Genomic DNA, 24,452 nt, shown 5'->3' with positions numbered 1-24,452 from the left:
ATGTTAATGGAAATTCTACCACAAACGTATAGTAGGGTGGGGAAAGATGGGACACCTTTCTTTATATTTTCTCGTCTATTTTGGTAGTAAACAAAGAATATAAAACCGTATCCTCACGACTCCCATTGGCCGCGTTTTTAATGTTTAAAGCACGATCAGAATATTCGTTTATTCGGATATTATGTGCTAAAGGGTGTCCCATATTACCCCATCCTACTATTCCTTACGAATAAAACGACGAAACATAGTCAGTTATCTGAGACCATGTACTCGACCAATCATTGTACCAAGCTAATTTCCCAGCTTGATAAACCCCGTATGATAGCACCACGGTTATAACTGAAATTGAAAACATAATCTCTCTTTGAACTCGTATAAAGAAAGGGTCTTTTTTCATCAACTTCTCTACTATTTTCCCGCGGACATTTTTCCGTGGAAATGGTTTATCCGGCACGGGCACGCCAAGAAAATTACAAATTGGTCCCCACCCTTCTTTAACGTTGTATACAAGCAAATGATCTTTCGGTGTGGCCTGGAATTTAGAACCGTTTTTATGGCAGATACTTTGATATGATAGTTAAGGTTTTTAATGCTACATACAGTTACATTCATGGCGTTTTAATATATAGCAAGGCGGAGGAAGATGGGACACCTTCAGCACATAATATCCAAATATCCTGATCGTGTTTTAAACAATTAACAACGGTCAATGGGAGTCGTTCGCATATGGTTTTATAATTCTTTAAATGTTCTCTGTTTACTACCAGATGGGACGAGAAAATAGAATGAAAATGTGTCTCATCTTCCCCTACCCTACTACACAGTTAAAATGGTATATCCTTTTAGAACTTTTTTAAACCTATAGGCCTAATATACAATCGGCGCGGCTTGAAACCATGGACACATAAACGCCCACATCAATGATAGCAGCAACGAGCCTTGAGTCCGTAACCTCTGGTTACAGGCAGGCGCGCTAACCATTTTGCCACGGCCTTGAGTTAATGTACAAATGATTGAACATAAGGCCTACCTGCATAACATACGCGTTATGCCGTCGATACGTCATTCGCATCTGCATTTCGTTAACTTCGGGTAATCTGAACAAGTTGCTTTCGTATTTGACTCCCCAGATTGAAGGTGCTATGTAGAGAATATACATTAGATTGAGAGTCATTATCGGCCTTTTTCTATTTGGGAAGTTAAAATCATAAAATTGATTAAAATCCTCACACGAACTTTAGGAATCATCGAGTTGTTATGAGTCTTTTCTCAGATATGCTGTCGCTTATGTATTTGTGATAGATTTTTAGGCTTTTGTTTCACGTTTAACTTATGTAAAAAAGTGAGAAGTTACTGCATAGATATCGGAATATATAGCATTTTAAGCCGGAAGGGTCCGTACCAGATATAGACATTCACCAAAATACCAAATAAAAATATCTCGGTTAACAAAAGAATTTAAGAACGTTAAAAAATAGTTATTGTGTTTTTATTTTATTTTTTTGTCATGCTTTGCAAGCCTAAAAAGTTAAGAACCAGTGGTTTGAAGAAATACCCGCTTACCCATTAGAGCGAAATATGTTGACATCCGCCACCCAGCGATCGAAATATACGGCATCAATCTGAACACGATGCTTTGCTGAGCTTCTAGTTGGGTTAGCAAACTTTTGTACCAAGCGTCCTCGCTCTCACGGACCATGAGGATGACCTGAAAACATGAACGATATTTTGGATATGGAAACCAAGCGGCGGCATTCTTGTTACAATGCGTACAGGCTATATAGTACTGTGGGGTAAGACGGGACACCTTTAGCACATAATATCCAAATATCCTGATCGTGTTTTAAACAATTAACAATGATCTCTGTGGGAACCGTGAGGATACGGTTTTATAGTTTATTGAATTTTCTTCGTTTACTACCAAATTGGACGAGAAAATAAAATGAAAAGGTGTCCCATCTTCCCCACCTCATTATATAGCGAATGAGTTTCATAATTTTATCTTCATAATTTAGCTGTGCTCTGCAAAAAGTTAAAATTTAGCCAAACCTAAAGCAACGTTTTAAAACTTAAATCGGGTATGTGTTTAAACAAACCTTCGCATCCGGAAAAGCTTTAAATATCTCATCCCAATAATAAGCGCCCGGCAGATCCGATACCACGTCCACGTCTTCGTACATTTGACGAAACTCTTCGGTCGTTCCTCCTTTAGTTAATATTTTGCACCATTCGTCGCCAAGAATTGTGAAATTCTCCATAAAATCGTAGACGTTATACCCAAGTTCTTGTAAAGCACTCTGCATGGTTTTTGTGCCGGTCTTGGATAAACCAGCGCAGATTATCTTCATGGTAAAGCGTATTATAGGCAGTAACTAAGTAAGCTGTATACGGTTGTCTATGATCTGTTTAATAGATATAGTGTTTACAGTTAAAACAGAATTAGAAATGGTAGCCAAACTCAGCCTGAAATATCAAAAATTTGCCCTGTAAACCCCGAAAAAAGGTCACTACTTTCAGTCGTTTAGTTTTGGTGCTAATTATTTATTCTGTACTGTCCCAATATCTGGGTTTGGTTTATCGCTACCACTTTGCAGCAGTGCCTGGTTAATATTTGAATGAATGTAACTTTATCTTCGCGTGGCAGGGCAACGACAGTCGTTAAACACGGGTGTTCTGTTTCATACACCTTGTGCTTGCATACAGTTACCAAAAATGTTACTTTGTGGGTAAACCTTTGTCCCACTTACGATAATATTATCCTAACTTACTTTGCTAAGGTTAGCTGGTATTAAAAACACGCTTGAATAATTTCCTTCCCGTAGCCGAAGTTCCTACAACACAACATGCGTAATAGACTAGATCAGGTGTGTGCATAAACAGCTTAATAACAAGGTCGTTTCCAGGAAGTGCAATCGCTTATGGCTAATCGGACAATCTCATTTTTACATTCAGATATTTGAACTGTTTTAAGAAATTCCGGCGCCCGAAGCGTTGGTATAAGCGTTTTAAACGATTAACATTACCTATATGTCTACTTGCTATGGTGTAATATAGTAGAGTGGGGGAAGATGGGACACCCTTAGCTCATAATATCTAAATATCCGGATCGTGTTTTAAACAATTAATAACAGTCTATGAAAGTCGTGAGAACACGGTTATATAATTCTTTCAAAGTTCTTTGTTTACTGCCAAATGGGACGAGAAAATAGAGTGAAAAGGTGTCTCATCTTCACCCGCCCTACTTTTTTGTATTGAACACTGTCTGATTCAGTTATAAATTCATCATCACAAATAGTTCTTAACCTTTTTCCTTACTGTGTCCCCTTTCAAATCACCAACCAATTCTCGCACTCCTTCTAGAATTGCTTAAATAACAAAACAATTGTAATTTAATTTTCAAGCAAGTAACCGCACACTCTAGGAACAGTACTGAAACCCGTGGGCATGAAGCCATGACCTAAACAGCTCTCCAAGTAAATTTTACTGGTCTGGAGCCCGCAATGCTGTATATGTATATGACACTTAACACCTCGAACCCATATAACCCGTGAACGATTGAGCTGTGACCGCATGGCTAGACATACACGGCATTCCTTCAAGATACGTAGAATGGCAGCAATCGCTACCGAGCGGTACACATTACGACCAAAGGGATAAAATAGTTACATTCATAATTCATTCACTTTTACAAATAGGCAGCTGCTTCAAGTTATTTTTAATTAAAAATAACGTGTTTTAATTAAAAATAACGACGTTAATAGCAAAATTATCCGATTCGTACTTCTGTTTTACCTATAAGCGTGCTATAATGACATTCATTTTTTAATCGTTACTTATTCCTGTTCTTCTGTTTTTGTAAACTTTTTGTAAACGTTACTATTACCGATGAGACAAAATAAAGTCATTTATAAGATTTGTCGGTGCGTTCTACCATAGCTATGAGTAATCGAAGTACAAACTTTTTCAGCTTAGTACCTATGTCTTGTTAGGACGATTAAAAAGTTTAGGTTACACTACACAAACATGTGCATCGCAATACTATACCTTAGAAAGGGCAAATATTCACATAGTTACCACTCTGTTTAAAACATAAAAAACAGCCCGCAAGTGGGCGCTAAAGGGTAGTGATTTGCCTTACCACGAGTTTAAAACGTGTTTGAATTGAACGTTATAGTGCAACAGCTGTTCCCATATTTATGAACGAAACGTACGAGAAGTGAGATATGTCAGTTTAAAATAGAGTAAGATGTATGGTGAATGTTATATATCCATGTTACGTAGTGAAGAAGTTCGCTTGTATATTTAATACGAAGCATGCGCCGTTTCGGATACAGTTAGATTTAATATTATAACGCTGGTGTTTTAGACTTGATTTAAATACGGAAAGTATTTAAAACGTTTGAAGAATTAGGAGTCGCCAAGTCGGTAGTATATGTGCATCAAGTGTTGTTCGCACAGTAGTTATAAAACGACGTGTTTCAAAAGTCAACAGTTAATCATAATAGTAACTTGTGTCTGTTCGTATACCATACCGTCAGAATGTTACAAAAAAAAACTTTTTTATAGTTAAATTTATTTATATATATTTTTTTGTAAACCAGTACAGTTTTTAAAATATGTACTACAGAAAAGAAAGCAAGGAGTTTTTAAAGTTGTTTTTCTTGCAAAGCATAAAAAAGGTTAACAAAAAATGTTTCATTCGCTATAAAGAGAGATATATTTACTATAAATCTGAGATTTATTTTTTTCCTCGAAGATTTATTTCAAAAGTTCTGTTTGGTTTTCTATTTAAAAGTTTTATTTTATTTATTTTCCAGCTACACAATTTGTTGCATTTGTTGTTTTACCTTGTGCTTGAAATATTAACACTGTGATTATCAATTCTCAATCTCCACGCCATAGACATCTTATACACAATGATGGGGTTGCTACGAACTTTAAATAAATTCCGCTCCACGATTATTTTAATCTCAACACCAATCCTTCTGCTTCCCTTAATGATATTTCCACCCACGGAACTATATACTGTGAGTAACCATATTTTTACCATAGTTTTTACTACTATATATATACATTTGTTGTTTAACTCTAAAACAAACTTTAGGGTATTTTTTGGTGGTAATAAATTGCACCCCAAAACATTTTTTTTGAGTTACCATTTGTAATTCTATTTGAATAAAAGACTGACGATGCCATTTAGGCGAAATATATATAATATCTCCAATACAACAATTGGTTAGACTTGATTTTATCTGTTACGTTTTCCTAACACCAGATTTTTACTACTGCTGTGTAACAATTTATAAAACAAACTTTCCGATATTTTAATAAGGTAATAAACTGTGTGAATGGTTGTTGTAAATTTGTATCGCAACAACAGTTGGTGTTTGCATTACACAGCAATGTCTATATACTTATGATATCGCTAATTCAGAATTGAAAGTAAATTTATGTTTCTTGCTTGAACCACACACAGGCTGTTAATAATCTTTATAACCCTATTATTATATCATAATAAACCGCCGGTATATGCAAATTTTATTTTTTTAACTGAATAACCTTATTAAATATGTAACATTGATTTTTACATAAATATGCCGCACAAAGGGTCCCCAATTTATTGATTTCCAAATTTCAAGAAAAAAATGTTGAAAAATGAAAATGCGAACAGTTCCTATGCTCACTAGAGTCACTGTTGAAAAAATAATTTTTTAAAGACTTTTGGATATTATTTTTTTAACAAAATCTTTAATAGTATAGTAGGTTGTATAGATATATAAGACTATCCCAATTTTTCAGAGCACTATATCCCCCAATGCAAATGTAATCCGATTACCAAACAAACAAATTGTATTTTATCCCAGGAAATGGCATGTGCGTACACAATATTGGTCATGGCTGTCTATTGGGTGACAGAGGTTGTCCCACTAGCAGTCACAGCCCTTCTACCACTTGTGTTTTATCCTTTCTTGGGAGTTTTACCAGCTGGGAAGGTGGGTTTAGATATGTTGCTTAAATAATCTTTAAACTGCTCATCTGGTGTGAAAGAATGTAGTGTATTTCTAACGTTTGGTCTGCCGTCCGGAAAGACTTCATCGGGGAATGTGCAGTTAAAACGTCGGAATTACACTGTGTTTTTTTTCATACCAGGTGAGCCATTAAAAGATTAATTACATTATGCCTGTCATCAGGTATTACAGAATGCGTTGGTATACTGTTAAAGTTTAAGCATACTAAGGGTATATGATGATTGATGGTAATCTCAAATTGGCAGTATGCACAGCCGCAGTACCTACTGTAAGGCTGGGGTGTAAAGTAAACACTGTAGTTTACATTGCGGTCTGCGGTACACACCACTTGCATTGTGGTTGTAGATGGCCGTATATTATGCTTCTCTATGGCCTTTTCCATTGATCCTGTATAAAAGCCACAGTTGTCTCATTTTCATATGATTTTTTGATAAATAGCCCTTTCAGGATAACGGCCTCTTCTGTTCTTGAATTATACAATTTTAATTAAAGATTGCTTCTTGTTTACTTTTTGCTTTACCAAATATATATATAACTAATACTATAATATAATGACACTGAACAGTGACTATATTTTAAAATGCACTCATTTGTTTATTAAACCCTTTTATTAGGTAAGCACCCAATACTTGAAGGATGTCAATGTTTTATTTCTTGGTGGATTAACAGTTGCAGTTGCAGTTGAGCATTGGAATCTCCATAAAAGAATCGCATTGAAAGTTTTAACCTTCGTTGGAGCCAAACCACGATGGTGAGTAAAACTATATGGATAATATATTATGTTACTTCTGCTACCAGGCATAATGTATATAATAATGTAAATACATCCAGCATGACTGGTCAGTTAAAACGTTGAAAAATACACGTTTTTTATACCCGATGAGCGTTTCAGTATCTTTGCCCGGTTATGATTTCTGTCATACTTAATTTGTTAAACAACACCCACTTTTACAACTGTTTGAGTTTCCTCGTTTTGTCTTTGGTATTTTCAGCAGAGATTGCTAACTTGCTACGGTTATGCTATGGTTATGGTATAATTTATCCTTTTCCTGGTCACTAGTTTGTCCCATATCCTACTATGCGTGGTGCATCTACAGGGCTGGTTTTATTGTCAGGATTTTACAGTTTTGCTTTGCATACATGGTTTTGTAAAATCTAAAATAAACTAAAATCAAACATTAATAAATAATTGTATTTAGTAACTTTATAACTACGTAATTAAAGTTTCCTATTTATTATTTAATTTATAAAACAATTGTAATTTACCCTCTGTATGAGTTTGTATAGCGTTTGAGTATCGGTAGCGGCGAAAACAAAGGGTTTTCACAGAACAGTAATAAAGAAAGGATGATTAAATGTTTGGAATTTTAATCGCTTGTAATAAATACCAATAGTGGGCTATAGTTGTTAACAATGGGGAAAACGTTTGATATTTGTTTTACCGCAACTTATAGTAAACCATTGTCACTCAGTTTACACAAGACACGCCCTCTTTTTTTCGACCAATAGCACGTGGTTGTTAAGGATTAGGGCGTCCTCTGTGACATCACTATGACTCACTTGATTTGAATGAAACGCCGGTTTAAACATCCGTCTTCTGTCTTGTGGTCGCGTATAACGTCACCCGTTCAACTAGTTGGTCCGGTTTATTTCTTTGCTGTATAAAAGAGAAACAGGAAACCTGAGCTGAGACCTTAGTTTTGACACGTGGTGTTTTTATCACAATGTGGATCATGCTGTTAACTTACAGTATACCCTGTCCCTATCTATATATATTTAATATGTTTTCCTTATTCTTTTATCCTAACATCAAAGACTATTTTTATTAAAACAATAGAGATGGGAAACGACAGTTGTTAAAATACACCACGGTTAAAATGTGTTGGACAGTATCAGATAATAATACATAGGTAACAGTTTATAGAAACCACATAACATCAATAAACTCACAAACAAATCGTCCATGGATATATTATAATTTAACAATAAACATTAAATGGTTGTATGGGGCGATGGGGGTATTGTTAGAAATATTAAAATTTATCAAAATGTTTAATTTTGTGTGATTTGCGCAGTGGTTAGTACTTGTATCCCAGGGCAACACAGGTTTGAATATATTCCTTATAGCAATAGCATGGTACAGCTGTGTGCTTGCATGTAGCTGTATTATCAACATAGCTTGATATGCTTCCCGGTAATGACGGCTAACGGGTGCAACATATGTTACTGGGAAACAAATCAAACTATGGGTTGTGGTTGTCATATCACAAGTTACCTACACTGGTAAAATGGTTTATAAAACTTTATATAGTACTGTGGGGTAAAATGGACTGTATAGTACTGTGGGGCAAGATGGGTACTGTTATCTATTATGACATAATAATATCCCATATTTCTTAAACGTGTTTTCAATAATTAACAACACTCTTTTAGAGTCGTGGACTCGTGATAATAGGGGTATATAATTCTGTAAATATTAGTTTGGTACCTTCCAAAGGGCAAAAAGCGAATAAAACAAAACCCATCTTTTTCCAACTTACCATCTAGTAAACTTAACTTAAAACATAGCTAGAAAAACTAGGCTTTGAAATTATATATTTTTAATATTTGTTTTATACAAACTACTTAAAGTTTACGATAAGTAACAATGACACAGGTAGAAGTGATAAAGGAAATTCCCGTTTACGTCAAAGTCCACAGAATATTTTTCATCACAATGTCGGTTTAATCGTCACAATAGTAGGGAGAAATTACGTTTATAATCACCACGCCTGTTTGGGCGTCATGCATATGGAATGCGAATCGCAATCTAATAAAACTAATGGGTTAAGATTGGAAATCTTCCAAAATACGTCATATAGTAGGGTGGGGGAATATAGGACATCTTTTTATTCCAATTTTTCATCCCATTTGGTAGCAAACAACGAACATTCGAAGATTTATAAAACCGTATCTTCGCGACTCCCATAGACCGTTGTTAATTGTTTAAACACGATCAGGATATTTAGGTATTATGTGCTGAAGGTGTCCCGTCTTCCCCCACCCAACTGTATGCTTATTGCCCAGAGCTTACGAAATTATAAGTTAATTCAAATAAAAAGCTATTAAACTTATTGCAAACTGAGTTTAAAAAGTGTCATAACTACCAAAGCCGTTCTAATACCAAACATAAATCTTATTTATATTTGCAAATGCGATAACGTTTTCATATATTTCGAACAACAAGTTTGGTAATTACAATCAGTAATCAACGACTTGCATCTTATTTATGGATGGTTCTACTTGTGGCACTCTCGGTATGCCAACCAGCTCAACCTGCTAATCTATATCCAACAGTCACGTACACACGTCTTGCGTTTCTTAGCCACAAAAATATGCTGTTCTGCCGTTAATGCCGATCTCATAAGGATCTGGAGCTATTAAACAAAACAAAACTAAGTCCAAACAACTAAGTAATTATCTGTTTAAGAAATCTGGTGCTTCGAAACAAAAATCGGTAAACGGGCAAAAATCAAGTCCAACCAATTGTATTATAAAAGATTTCTATTTCCCCTAAACGGCATCGTCAGTTTCCTCTTCAAATAAAAGCAAAATCTGATTATTGGAATTTGTTTATGTTTGTTTTTTGAATTAATTTTATCTTGGATATCGTATTCGAATAAATAAATTAAATAGATGTTTAAAAAAAATAAATAAATCAAATAAAAAATCAAATATGTCAGTTCTTCCAATAACTTTATTTCTCGTACCGATAAAACAACATATTATTCACGTAACCTTTCAATTCTCGATATAATATAATGCTCCATATCACTTTAATAATACATATTGAATTTAACATGACAAATGCGCCCAAAATAGATTGCAAGTTTTCGCTACGAAACACATTCGGGAGATTTATGGCTGGCAGTAATGATTTACATAAAGTCATATATCTCGGATCGCATCGATGAAATTCTTGAGCGTTCTTGAGGTTATTCACCCCGTTTGTGACGTAACAAGCGTCCCGTTGTTCGGGAGATAACTACGCGATTCCGAGAACGGATGTTTCGTATGTTACTTGGTTCGATCGGTGGAATGAATGAAATTTATTTCGTCTTTTCGGCCACGCTGACAAAGAACGAGTTTACAAAAGCGAAAACACGAGTAGTAACGGTAAAACAACAAGTTGTTAAAACACGCTTATTGATAAAACAGAAAAAAATAACGTTTTAAATAAAAGGCGTGGCCGTTTACTGCATGCATGGATCCCAACATTTTTTTTCCAGCGGTAAAAAAACAATAAAAGTTCGGCGCAAACAGATTAAGCAGCAAAAGGTATGAAACAGAACACCCGTAACGACTGTCATAACACGGGTGTTGCATACGTGGTAACTCGTAAGCAGGGACGAGGTGTGTGAAAGTCGATTACGGGAGAATAAATTAGTTAAATGAGTCAGTAAATAAAAGGTAAAATGCGAAAGCTCGTCTTCACAATTGTAATTGAATCACGAAATAAAGTTATTTTATTAAAACAACATAAACAGGTAACTATATCCGTAATACCAATATTAGGAAGATTTGTCCTTAGTACACGTAAGAACAAACTAATGCTAAAGAAACGAAGGGGTTTAAAATATCGGCTGAACTGATTTGGGCGTCATGGCTGAAATACACGCAATAACTTGTGTGTTGAAATCGTGCCCACATACTCACTTTGATATTATTTAAACCACGTAGCAATGGTGGCATACCGGAACTCTTATCCCTATGAGAGTATGAACTAAGTTCAGGCTAATATAAATGTACGTGACGCGGCTAAGTACTTGAAATATCGCAGCTACACTTTTAGCGACTCGTCTAGACCGCACACGCCTCTGCCACGCCCACATGCGACAGCCAATGAAAATGCACGAAACCTGTAATTCTACGTTTCAACTTCTTGAAAATTGTTGTCTGTGGAAAAGTTTGCGGCACCTTCAAAAAAAGATGCGAATCCAAAAACTATGATTAAGTTGATTCCTCGCAGCGTACGGTATGTAATCATAGGACTCGAAAAGGGGGCGTATCAAGTATGGTATATAATCGCTCCAATGTAGACAGAGAACGTAATATTTGTTATGACGAAGCACAAATTTAATTTCATTATTTCCTTAAATACGATAACGAAGAATGTTTTAATTAAAACATCGAAAATACGAGAATTAACAACAAAACAAAAGTCGTTACAAATCGGTCTAAATATATATAATTATTATATACACATAAATGCATTGACATTTATCACCAGATACAACAACGTAGATCACATTTATTGAAACAATAAAAAGGAAGAAATAAATAAACGATAAAACAAAAGTTGTAAAACCGGTTTAGATAAATTTATATGCAAATGCATTAGTTTAAAAACGTAGCTGTTTACCGAATAAACAAAGTATATTTATTTCGTGCATCTCCCATTTAAATATGCAGTTTATTTTAAAACACGTGATTTCTTCCGTTTGCCAAAAGTACCGGCTATTTTACGATTTATAGAATCACGGGCCGCCGTATTATTCCATTGTCTGCCCGTAACAATGCTCCTCTTTGACGTCATAAGCGTTATAGTAAATTCGAATCCATTTTCCGGCGCGTGTGTCTTTATTTAGACGACCTTGTGCTAATCTTATATGACGTCATAGTGCGGTCGGTTTGCGTCACAAATCAATTATTGATCGGTGCGAGCTCTTATAAACGTATAATAAGATTCCGGTAAATGTTCCCAGACTTTTGTACTAATCCCATTCTGAATCACTAAATCGACTCTACCTTAAGCGCCTTGTCATTGTGTGTTGTTACGTCATAGTTACGTCACTCTTGCATCATCCTTGATACGATTCGTTTACTCAGGTCGCGTTCTCAGTGGTGTAATAGTGACGCAATAAAGACTGTTTAAATTTGGGTCTTTTGCTTATTGGTTCATATTATATATATGGGGGGTGTGTTGTGGGCGTGTCTGAATCTTTTCCTAAAATTTTGACTTACAACGTTCTGCATTTTCATTGGTCGACACACCCCCTTGTTAGACCAGTCGACGCCCACAAAACACCTCAAGTTTCGGCCAATCATGATAGCCGAAAATCCCATTAAATTTTCCATTACTGCATGGTATGTAAGTAGGGGTGTGAGGGGGGCGTGTCGTTGGATGTAATTGATGAAACCAATTACTCAGAACATTGGTATTCCATTTAATCAAATGGTTAATAACGGAAGTTAATGTTGTGGTTCAATCATACAACATGACAGGGAATATTCTTTGTTATTTTTAATAAAGAGGACATTGATTAATATCTAGAAACATCTAGGCAATTAGTTATAAAAAAGTGATAAAAAGTTTGGAGCTGGTAGGTGGGTTGTGTAGAATTTAATAATATGTACAACATATGGTATGTACATAATATTAGGGCTGTGGAAAAGTTAACCGGTTAACCGAACCCAACGGAAAGTTCAAGTCATCAACCGAACTATGACGTCATAGGGCATAAACGTATATCAAAATCTGTCTCATTTACACGAAAAGCATGTGTTCGCGTTCGTTAATTGTTTTTTTGCAATAAGACAGAGTGCGCAGGGACGCTGTTGCTTTGATCATGTGCTACAACGGCGATTACGTCGTCAATCTTGATTGTAATACCATGGGGTAACTAGTTTTGCAATGTTATATTGGTGTATAATGTTCTTTTCCATTCCAGGTTATTGTTCGGCTTCATGGCGACCACAGCCTTCCTATCAATGTGGATCAGCAATGTTGCAACCACTGCTATGATGATCCCGATCGCACAAGCTGTACTACAGGAACTTATAGCTGAACAGGTGGGGTGAACATGACAACTTAATGTATATATTGGTTACAATGGTGGTAATGCAGGAGATTAATATATAGTAGGGTGTGGAGAGGGGGGAGACCTTTGGCACATAATATCCAAATGTTCTGATCCTTTTTTAAACAATTGATTAAAAAAACTTGTCTTAGTATAATATATGGATAGTTTTTTAAATGCCCCAGAATTGCCTCATGAAAGTTATAAAAATATTTTATTTTTACAGTTTTTTAGATACACATCAGATATTACCCATTAAAACATTCGGAATATCTTTATTTCTCTATCACAGAATGAGGGCAAGGAGCTCGAAAGCCTCAGTGATTCTGGTCACAGCACCCCTGAGGATCCAGATAATGACCCAAAGTCTATCGTACATCACCCGCATATAGTTCACCCATCAGCTGGGGTCGTGTGCCCAGCTCAACCCAACCCACTAGGTTTGGAAATACTTTGGTTTAACTTTTTTAAGGAATCATTTAAAAAAAAATCATTTCTTTTTTTGAACTTTTTTTGGAAACTTTTTTAAATTTAAAAAAAAATATATAAATTTTTTTGGATATAAAGTTTCCATATATTTAATTTTTAAAGTTTTTGATACTTTTTAAGGCATTTATGGTAAAATACATCATTTAGGACCAACTTTCCATAAAGTTTAACCCGTCATATGCTTCCCATCCAATCACTAACTTAATTTCCTTCTTCTTAGGAAGTAATTATTCATTTGCATTGTTTTAATTATAAATTAACTGTTCTCGAAATTTTGTCAACACAACCAGTTATAAATTAGGGTGATTAATGCCATTACGCGTTTATATTGAATAGAAAATCTCCTGTCAGCAGGTTTTAATCAATTATGATTTTTTTTATGAAACTTTGAATGGGACATACTTTGGTATTGTCATTAGCTGCATACATCCAGGATATCAAATGCTCTTAATCATTTCATGAAAGACTTTCGCTTTTCATATGCAATACCCTGGTTACATCAAATAGCAGACAACATATTACATTTAACAAGTTTTTCAATAATTTTTTACAGGAAGGTTGTTTAAAATATTGGGTGTATTTTGATTGAGGTATTAAAGCCTGGGTACAAATCTTGGTTTTAAAACTATTGTTAACTGACTGCTCAACCACTATGTGTTAAATGATATCCCTCGCCATAATAGTATTTGTAGATCAATATCGAAATAGAAAGGTTTCGCTTGTTTTATCTATTTCTGCTTGAATGGTGAATTCTTGGTAATATTTGAAACTAATATTTGGGGAAAATACTGTCTCGAAAGGCATGCGCAATCTTGGTTTAATAAAAATAAAATTTCCTTTTAAAAAAAGAGCAATTGAAGGTATTAGATTATGCCTACTAGCAACAGCTGCAGAATTTTGGGGAAATTCTTGGGTAAAATAGAGGGTGTGTGACAGTTTTCTTTGTAGAAACTCATGCCTGGAAAAATAAAGCTTGGTTTACAAAATCCGAGGTTTGGTGGAAAGCTGGCCACAAATATGTGACATTCAGTGTCACACAGGGTTGAGGGTTGTGCTATGTATACAGCTATACAGGAATGGTTTGTTTTGACAGATGTCCCCGTAGCACGTGTGTGGCATGTTAAGTTTTATATTACGTTGTACGTTCCATCCATGTGTGAGGGCCGCGTGGCCACCGCGTGCTACCTATTATACCTTGGATGTTTCATAATAAACCATATTGTGATGTAGTAATGCTACATGATGTCACACTGGGTATTGTGACTTAAAACAATGCATTGTGATATCAATTACCATGTAATGGGTATATGACCTTTGTATATCTAATTTTATAACAATGAAGTATAGATATCACATTTCATAATTGTATAATTGGGTGTAGGTACTTTGTCTTATGACTGCTTTACAATAAATGGAAAATTACTTGGAATTCAAATAATATACACTCTTAACTTTATAATATTACTTTTAATAAATAGTGTATTTATTTGATAGTTGTCAAACATAGGGAACTTCATTGATTAATGTGGTGAATGCAATATACTTTGGCTCTGCTTGTTTATATAGACACCCAACAGCAAAAGTTACATTACGAAATAAAATTGGGAGTGCTAAGATATAATCCACTAAACTTTAAGTAACATTTCACTCCAGTTACCCCTAATGTCAGACCTATACTCACATAATTACAATCAGTGGCACAGCCAGGTAGTGAATTCAGGAGCGCACGCCTCTATATATATATAGCTTATTGGTTTTTCCTTTTTTTCTGACTATCCCACTAATCACAATGCCTAATTATGACATCACAGTGTCGGAGATGGGTAACATTGGAGCAGCTAAGGAATACGGGGCAAGATTGGCACAAGACAACATGGATGCTCAATGGAAAGCTAATCGTAATAATTACCAACATTCGTATGCAAGTGTTTCCACTGAGGATGAAGTTCGTATAAAGCCGGGGAATGGGTAAGTTTGTATAGTTGCTATCTTTAGTTGCTTTTTTTCTGTTTTTGGAGTGGATTTGGTCCTTATTATTCTATGTGTGTAAGGCATGGCAGGCTGAGATTTAGGACTGATACCCCAACACGCACACCAAGGCAAAAACAATTTTGCAAGTCTATAAAATGCTGAAAAACTTTCCCACACCAGGTTAGGCGCCTGTGGTGTTTGGGTAATAAGCCAACCATGGCCAACAACGCTGTAATTCGTAAAACTTGTTAACCAGTGCTTATATGTAAATCTGTATGATAGGCTTAAGGGCCTTATCCAAATAAATTAAAAAAGGCTGTATTGATTAAACTAAACATATGGATATGTTACATGGGTATTGAGTTTTGCTCTCTGTTTCCATCTGCTGGTTGTTTCTTTTCACATTTACACCTCCCATAATTAATGCTCCTCGTATTTTTACAGATCTTCCCAAAAACCTGATAGTTTGGTAAGTCAAGAATTCATAAACATCTTATAATTTTAATATGCTGGTCATGGAGAAAAGGAAATAAATGTTTTGTAATCATTTTTTTGTAAATGGTAATTTTGCAAGAACTGAAATTTTTTTGTTTAACTTATAAAATTGTCTAAATTTTGATAATCTCATATTTTTTTGCTTAAACGTGTTTAAAAATGGGTGTTGGGGTAATGGGCCAAATCTGGCCTAAAACCCATTGTTATAATTTACCTAATCTTGTATCAATACCACCCTAGTTAACCCCCCTCCCCCCACAGTCGCTTCATTCCAAGCGAGACAGCGAGGATTCAAACGGACCCGATGCATCAACAGCTCAACTTATAACAAGAGATTCACCAGATAGGGTTCGTTAACTTCATATGTTCTGTGTTTGGGGTAATGGGGCAACTGACTCTGATCTAAATCCCAGGTTTAATGGCATGCCTCACTGTAGGACCTCAACCATAAAGAATAGAATGTGCATATACAATGTTGGGGTAATTGGCTAACTTTGGTCTAAACCCCAGGTCCCATGAGGTACCACACTGTAGGACCTCACCCATATAGAATAGAATGTGCATATACAATGTTGGGGTAATGGGCCAACTTTGGTCTAAACCCCAGGTCCCATGGGGTACCACACTGTAAGGCCTCACCCATATAAACAATATAAGCAATACATTTTTGATTCTATTTCTCATATATTTCCACTATGCTTTCAGCCTTTATCTGAAGAGATAGGGGCTCGCATTGACCGTGAGAATCGCAACAAAGGCATGGGTAAGGCTCTCACTATTTGTGTGTGTTATGCGGCTAATATTGGGGGCACGGCAACTTTAACAGGAACTGGTCCCAACCTTATTATGGCTGGACAATTTAAAACGTAAGTAAAGGATAAAAATATATTTACTATCTATATCATTCAGTATTAAAGGACTTTACTATCCCGTCACTTTCGGACAGTAGAAGGGTGAATTGGTCAATCTTAGATTTCTAAGGTCTAAGGACATCACCCATATAGAATTTAGGCAAATAATATTGTATTGCACACTTGTGTGAAATCTAGTCTTAAAGGAGGGTGGTTTTGAATTCCTTAAAATAGTACCAGTGGTTCACCCGTTTTATAATGCAAGTGTTCTATTATTTTGTTACAAGCTTAAAAAAGTTCAAGTAAAATATAGTACCTGTACCTATACATACTTTCACACGCCACTCATGCAGTATTCATCCATCAGGATACTTTTATACGTGGTTTATCAGCTTTCTAACCCACCTGAAAAAAATATAGTATCAGTACTTCACATTATTTAGATTATAACAGATCTATTCTACTATAGCACTTACCCCGCTGCACCAGAGGTAGATTTTGGATCGTGGGCTTTCTTCTCTTTTCCTGGGATGGTCCTGTTTCTCATCACTGCTTGGTTCTGGTTGCAATATTTGTTTCTGGATATTAAGTGAGTGATGTACCTTATGCTCGCTGTCAAGTTATTACATGTACATAGTTATAAAATAACACAGTTATTATAACACAAACACAGTTATAAACTTATAACATGGGTGTTTTCTTATACACCAGACACACATGGAGTATTCATACACCTCATGCTCACTGTCTAGTTATAACATGGGTGTCTTCTTATACAACAGACACACATGGTGTATTCATACACCTCATGCTCACTGTCCAGTTATAACATGGGTGTCTTCTTATACACCAGACGACACACATGATGTATTCATACACCTCATGCTCACTGTCAAGTTATAACATGGGTGTCTTCTTATACACCAGACACACATGGTGTATTCATACACCTCATGCTCACTGTCCAGTTATAACATGGGTGTCTTCTTATACACCAGACGACACACATGATGTATTCATACACCTCATGCTCACTGTCAAGTTATAACATGGGTGTCTTCTTATACACCAGACACACATGGTGTATTCATACACCTCATGCTCACCGTCAAGTTATAACATGGGTGTCTTCTTATACACCAGACACACATGGTGTATTCATACACCTCATGCCCACTGCCAAGTTATACCAAAGTCCCCTTTATATTCAGCTTGAAAGAAATCTTCCCATGTTTCTTCGGCAAAACATCCAAATCGAAAGATGAAATGCAAGCTGAGAGAGTTATTAAGAGCCAATACGAAGCACTTGGTCCAATGAGGTAAAGTATTCCTGTGTTTATATCATAGATAGTGGTGCATCCAGAAAGTAGGGGGTTGAAATTTAAAAAAATATAAAATATAAAAAAAGTTATAACAAAATAAATATCAAAATAGCGGAATAAACAAAAAAAATATAAAAATAACGGGATTTACAAAAAAAATAGAAAAAAAACTTTGAATCTGAAATTGAATTTCAAAATGTACAGTCCGGAGCGTTTTAACTAAAAATTGAAATGTGATACAGTTACATTCTTCAAGCTCCTTTCTTTTTAAAAAAGTTTCAAGAAAAGTTTTTTTTTCATATAGAAAAAAGACGTAGGTTTAAATTAAAAACAATTACATCCCCCCTCCCCCCTTCTTTTTAAAAAGTTTTAAGTGGAATCTGACTGTTTCATTACGTTGGACTCGTTCTGCCGTGTAAGAACCTGATCAGGGTTAGATTCACAGGTTTTATTACAGATTTATAATGTGTTTTTTTTCACCAGTTTTGCTGAGAAGTCGGTTTTGACTTTGTTCATCACCCTCGCTTTACTGTGGTTGACCAGAGATCCTGGGTTCATCCAAGGATGGGGTTCATTGTCTATATTTAAATCAAAGTAAGTTGGATTTACCCTTGTGTTAGTTGTATTTGTGTGCATGGGTGTTCTGTTTCATACACCTTATGCCCGCTCACGAGGTACCACATATATAACTTATTTATCCTCGCATGGCGCGAAAACGACAATCGTTATAACTCGGGTGTTCTGTTTCATACACCTTATGCCTGCTTACAAGTTATCATATATGTGGCGACTGACAAACCAACTCTAACTTAACTATATACATAAAACACCCTAAACTTTACCCATATATAGTTTTGGTGCAATGGACCAACTTTGCCTCAAATATTAGGTTCCATGGCATGCCACACTATAAATCCTCACCCCTATAGAATACAACTAAACAGTACATTAATCCACAGATACGTCACAGATGCATCGGTAGCGATGCTGATCACGTTCATCTTATTTGTCTTCCCGTCTAAACGACCAAACTTCTTTTGCTGTCGGAGCAGATCAGGTGAGACCTGTCAATCAAACTCAGACCTGTCAATCAAACTTAGACCTGTCAATCAAACTCAGAGCTGTCAATCAAACTCAACTTTTCCTATACTGTGTTATGCTATATATAGTAGGGTGGGGGAAGATGGGACACCCTTTTATTCTAATTTCTCTTCATATTTGGTAGTAAACAAATAACATCTAATGAATTATAAAACTTACCCTCACAACTCTCTTAGGCTGTTATTAGCTATTTAAAACACGGCCAGGATATTTAGATAATATATGTTAAAGGTGTCCCGTCTTCCCCCACCCTACTATATTATAACTTCTATATTGCTACCAGGCATAAAATATTGTCCAGGCTCTTTTGGCATAAAATTGATAAGATTTTATTAAAAAACATGTTACCTGCAATGAGGTGACTTTGTCAGGAAAGCCACTTTTCATAAATATGCTTAAACTAAGCTTGTAATTCTAAACCCCATAAGATATAATCTTTGAAATCACATGTAAATATGTTACGAATTAAACACCACCAAAAGCCCTTTGAAAATAGGACACAGTTCTACTGCCTATGTTAAATGCATTCATCCCAATAATGAAATCTACCCCACGGCCCTGTACCTTAAAATATAACAGCAATAAGATATAACCCCTATAAGTTATTTCATAGACTAACCACATACTATGTAATATGGATAAGTTAAATGTATTTATCCCAAATTCACACATAGATGCCACCCCCATGGCTCCTGTACCTGCATTGTTGACTTGGAACGTTGTGCAACAGAAGATGGCGTGGAATGTGATCTTACTGCTTGGTGGCGGGTTTGCTATGGCTTTGGGTTCTAAGGTGAGTTCTTGAGTGCTGTATAGATGTGATTAACTGGTTAATCTATTTATATGCAGTGTTAGATGAGACAAGAGTCAGTGTTATATTTAGACCAGCTTGTTACTTGTAACACTCATACTTGTCTGATATAGCAAGGATAATAGTGATAACTTTTATTCGGTTACGGTAGCAAAAATTAAAAAGGAAGTAAAACGAAACAGGATATAGCGACACACGGATAGTGGTTAAAACAAACTTATGATTAAAAACATTTAGCATTTTTTACCATTCTCAGTGTTATGTTCAGAAAAATCCTTTTTTTTATTTTATATCTATTTTTTATTTGACCTCTAGTTACCCACCGTATACTAACCAAAGTTCCCACCCAGGAATCTGGTTTATCTCGATGGATTGGCTTACAGATGGAACCTCTCAATGCAATCCCACCATTCTGGGCCAACTTTATATGTTGTATAGTTATTTGTGCTTTAACACAATGCACAAGTAATACCGCAACTGCTACTGTGTTTCTCCCTATATTAGCTGAACTGGTAAGTTCTATAATAGCAACCATGCATTTTTATTTGATGTATATTTGCACATATCATTACTGTTGCATTTCAACATGACAGCGGGACTGCCTATATAAATTTTTCAATTTTTTAATATGTTATTCTTAATGATAACTACTACAAAAAAACATTGAAAAACCTTTTGTCGTAATTTTTTGGGGGTTCAAGCCATATTTTTTATATATTGAACCTACTAATATATCTATAATGCGGTTCTTAAAATGTTTCGGTTTTAAGTTTTTACTGTAATTTAGTCATTTTTACTGTCTGTAATACAATCTTTGGTATTCGTTTTATACTAATAGTACCTGTGAAAAGTGGTGCAACCAATTGAAGGTTATGGTTTTGTTGACACTTTGTAAAACCAGACAAAAATACTAAAGTGTCGGTCAATTATAATTTTAGTAATTTTTTATAGTAAAATTAATAAAGTAATTTTCTTTATTAGTTAAATATTTGTAAATGTAGATTAATTTGAAGTCTTTCTAACCCTATATATGAAACATTAACCCTATATATTGCACATCAGGCCCAAACACTTGGGGTAAATCCGCTCTACCTGATGTTACCTTCAACCATCATTACATCGTATGCATTCATGCTTCCTGTGTCTACACCACCCAATGCTATTGCTTATTCATATGGATATCTTACTATGATGGATATGGTGAGTCGTGTATTGTTTGTAGCTCATGCTCACTGTCAAGTTATGACATGGGTGTCTTCTTATACACCAGACACACATGGTGTATTCATACACCTCATGCTCACTGTCAAGTTATAACATGGGTGTCTTCTTATACACCAGACACACATGGTGTATTCATACACCTCATGCTCACTGTCAAGTTATAACATGGGTGTCTTCTTATACACCAGACACACATGGTGTATTCATACACCTCATGCTCACTGTCAAGTTATAACATGGGTGTCTTCTTATACACCAGACACACATGATGTATTCATACACCTCATGCTCACTGTCAAGTTATAACATGGGTTTCTTCTTATACACCAAACACACATGGTGTATTCATACACCTCCTGCTCACTGTTATAACAGTTACAACATAGATGTAAATTTAATGTTTATTTTTCACAGATAAAAGCTGGATTTCTGATGAACATTTGCGGCATCTTTTTTGCTCTTTTCTCTGTCCATGTATTTGGGGGTGTGGCTTTCAAGGTATTTGTGTCGCACCCGTCATGGCTAGATGCCATGGCAAGTGTCAACGCTACCATGGCACCGAACACCACGGTACTAAATGCCATGTCAGCTACAGTCGGTAATCTAACATTATGATTGTCACCCAAGTTGTCACGGCTTCCTTACGCAGTTCTTCGGGTGGTTGCCACTCTTCGTTGACACAGAATACACACAACTCCTTCTGGATATCAGTAGCGCACTGCCCTATCTTTAACACCTACACCTCATGCGTAAATTAGTGCAGACAATAACACACCCGCTTACACACAATGTACAATCGTTTGATCACAAATGTGTCTCGCTTTTTATTCTTCTCTGAAACACTTCCTGTTTATTTTGCACCCAAATTATGAATTATAAAACTTTTCATATTGAACAAGATACACAAAACATGGCTTTGCATTTAGTTTGATTACACAACGTTACATAAGCACTCTCAATGCACAATATGGGGGTGGGCAAGTTATTTCTTAATTTTTAAAACCCATTTTAAAGTTATGTAATACTCGTACCTCTCTCTGCAACTGTTATATATTGGTTTCCAACTTCCTTATTTAAAGTTTAATTAAAAATCCAAAGACTGCCCACCCCGCTACACAATTGGAAAACTAGTTTTAAATTTCTCTCTTTTTAATGTTTTTATATTTATTTATTCAATCCATTGTTCCCATTGAAGTAACCATTATCATGAAATAGAAGTGTTCTGTTACTTCTGCTAAAAGGCATAAAATAATTTTTTAACGCCTCTTCTGGTATGAAAAAGGTGGTGTATTTCCTATGTTTCTTTGTAAAAATTGAAAACATCGGAAACACACTACGTTTTTTATAACAAAATGTAGGAAATACACTCTGTTTTTCATACCAGATAAGACGTTAAAAAATTATTTCTATTCAACTAGTTCCAAATTTTTAAATTCTATCGGTTCCAACGTTAGGTACTATGAAACTTTGGCTGCTTGCATTATATATTGTAACTTACTGTGCCATTTTCTTGATCTGTTTATCAAGTTAATCCTGGGCTGGATTTGTAAGACCAGAATTTCTAAAACTACAAGTATATTCCAACAACAAAATAATAAAAAAGCTAATTAAAAAAAGGGTAAAAATGTTAATTTTTTTTTAAATTTGAAAAAAGTTTTAGTTTTTTTCAAAACATTTGAAATAAGACAAGGAATTTTAGTTTCAAGTGTCTTACAACTGCCTAAAGGTGGCTGTACACAGTATCCGGCATGCGAAATCGCTTGCAAAGTCGTATGCAAACCCATTACCAAGTTCCGCATGCGGCAGCGAAATCCGGACAAAACAAACAAAACGGATGAATTCGGATACTGTGTACAGCCTCCTTTATGCTGTTCCAGTAAACTTTAAATGCTTATCGAGCTTCCTAAACCGATCTGGTTGAAATCCAGGCCGGTCACCTTTTTAACCATCAATTTTCGATCAAATTTTATCAGTGCTTGCCCACAAGCTTTTTATAACAGTTCTATTTATTTTATAACAGTCGTTCTATTTTCCGCACTTTTCGAAAACTTTCTTGGTCTCCATTATGTTATTGTACTTCTATTACGTCACTATAGGAAATGTTTATCACAACTCAATGGTTTATAATTCTGGCCGCAAGATTTTTTCAAAAACTGGTTTCTTATCATATAGTAGGGTGGGGGAATATGGAACACCTTTTCATTCTATTTTCTCGTTCTATTTGGTAGTAAACAAAGAAAATTCAAATAATTATAAAACCTTATCCTCAAGACTTCCATAGACAGTTGTTAATCATTTAAAACACAATCAGGATATTTGGATATTATGTGCTAAAGGTGTTCCATCTTTCCCTACCCTGCTATATTAGTTTTTTGCTCTTTATATTTTAATTGCTTTGTATTTCAATGCATTCGCTTTCAAACTTTGGTGGCTGTTGGATCATTTTATTTACATTGAGTTGCTAAATCAGCTTTGTCCAACTCCGAAAACTACTAAATAAATATTATCAAAATTTAAACAAACTAATCGGTTTGTGCAGAAATTAAAAAAATCAACAATTTTTCTATTAATTCATTCATTGTTTCTTGAAATAATGGGATAATCAACTCTGTCCCACTTCACCCTGGGACCTTACCCATATAGAGTAGAAATTAAGATAATTTAATTTTTTATTTTTTCTGCTTTAACTGTAACAAAAGAATTGATGCTTTTTGGTTGGGCTTTGTTGTTATAACAAGCTTTTATAAAATATGAGCTAAATCCAAAATGTAATTAAATAACCTTCAAAAACCAAGTTTAACAAACCTTTTTTCTTTGTTAAGCACATATTAAAAACCTGTTTAAAAGTGCTAGTTTTGTATTTTATTATTCAGAATTTATTGTGTTTTACGCAACTTGTGTGACACTATTCTGTTATTGTAAGATACTGTTGTTATTGGTACTTCATTTATAAGGCTGTGGTTCTATTTGTAAATTCATTTGATTTGCTGGGTCGGTGAATAGAATATGTGAAATAATTTGCAGTGTTGAATAAGTTTTCAATTTGAGAAACTGTTTTTCAGAATTGTAAGCTCACGGGAGTATATGTCATAAAATATCATGAATATGATGGTTGTAATATGAATATGTGCCTGGTGTATAAGAAGACACCCATGTTATAACTTCACAGTGAGCATGAGGTGTATGAATACACCATGTGTGCCTGGTGTATAAGAAAACACCGATGATATAACTTGACAGTGAGCATGAGGTGTATGAATACACCTTGTGTGTCTGGTGTATAAGTAGACAACCATGTTATAACTCGACAGTGAGCATGA

At 35.2% G+C, this 24,452-nt stretch overlaps 2 protein-coding genes across 3 annotated transcripts; one reads left to right on the top strand and one right to left on the bottom strand.

The window, feature by feature from the left end:
- Positions 1-223: 223 nt before the first annotated feature.
- On the bottom strand, positions 224-2,484 carry LOC149739267 (uncharacterized). The gene is made up of 4 exons (XM_089873997.1): positions 2,097-2,484; positions 1,564-1,708; positions 1,031-1,140; positions 224-532 (listed from the first exon to the last, which is right to left on the bottom strand). The coding sequence occupies exons 1-4, from the start codon at positions 2,346-2,348 to the stop codon at positions 224-226; spliced, it is 816 nt and encodes a 271-aa protein (XP_089730123.1). The 5' UTR covers positions 2,349-2,484.
- Positions 2,485-4,798: 2,314 nt separating this feature from the next.
- On the top strand, positions 4,799-24,149 carry LOC149739266 (Na(+)/citrate cotransporter-like). 2 transcript variants are annotated; one of them, XM_089873983.1, is made up of 17 exons: positions 4,799-5,027; positions 5,865-5,993; positions 6,644-6,780; positions 12,740-12,860; positions 13,161-13,308; positions 15,169-15,325; positions 15,773-15,797; positions 16,085-16,171; positions 16,529-16,689; positions 17,144-17,263; positions 17,886-17,993; positions 18,480-18,590; positions 18,956-19,053; positions 19,772-19,890; positions 20,259-20,420; positions 20,971-21,108; positions 21,547-24,149. In XM_089873983.1, the coding sequence occupies exons 1-17, from the start codon at positions 4,917-4,919 to the stop codon at positions 21,745-21,747; spliced, it is 2,133 nt and encodes a 710-aa protein (XP_089730109.1). In that variant the 5' UTR covers positions 4,799-4,916; the 3' UTR covers positions 21,748-24,149. The 2 variants fall into 2 exon arrangements, with proteins under 2 accessions (XP_089730109.1, XP_089730110.1); XM_089873984.1 differs by lacking the exons at positions 4,799-5,027; positions 5,865-5,993; positions 6,644-6,780 and adding an exon at positions 12,668-12,687.
- Positions 24,150-24,452: the final 303 nt, after the last annotated feature.

The sequence above is a fragment of the Ciona robusta genome, chromosome 3 (assembly GCF_009617815.1).
Source record: "Ciona robusta chromosome 3, ASM961781v2".
NCBI classification, from domain to species: domain Eukaryota; kingdom Metazoa; phylum Chordata; class Ascidiacea; order Phlebobranchia; family Cionidae; genus Ciona; species Ciona robusta.
The sequence above is the reverse complement of the archived record's forward strand: the minus strand, read 5'-3'. Positions and strand labels throughout refer to the sequence as shown.

What these genes read in the sequence shown, in the direction of transcription:
- LOC149739267 (XM_089873997.1), bottom strand. Translation starts at nt 2,348, where the DNA reads ATGAAGATAATCTGCGCTGGTTTATCCAAGACCGGCACAAAAACCATG. An exon ending in AAGCTTTTCCGGATGCGAAG is followed by an intron (nt 1,709 to 2,096) that starts GTTTGTTTAAAC and finishes TCATGTTTTCAG; the next exon opens with GTCATCCTCATGGTCCGTGA. An exon ending in AACATATTTCGCTCTAATGG is followed by an intron (nt 1,141 to 1,563) that starts GTAAGCGGGTAT and finishes TTCTCTACATAG; the next exon opens with CACCTTCAATCTGGGGAGTC.
- LOC149739266 (XM_089873983.1), top strand. Translation starts at nt 4,917, where the DNA reads ATGATGGGGTTGCTACGAACTTTAAATAAATTCCGCTCCACGATTATT. An exon ending in CTATGGCTTTGGGTTCTAAG is followed by an intron (nt 19,891 to 20,258) that starts GTGAGTTCTTGA and finishes GTTCCCACCCAG; the next exon opens with GAATCTGGTTTATCTCGATG. An exon ending in TCCCTATATTAGCTGAACTG is followed by an intron (nt 20,421 to 20,970) that starts GTAAGTTCTATA and finishes ATTGCACATCAG; the next exon opens with GCCCAAACACTTGGGGTAAA.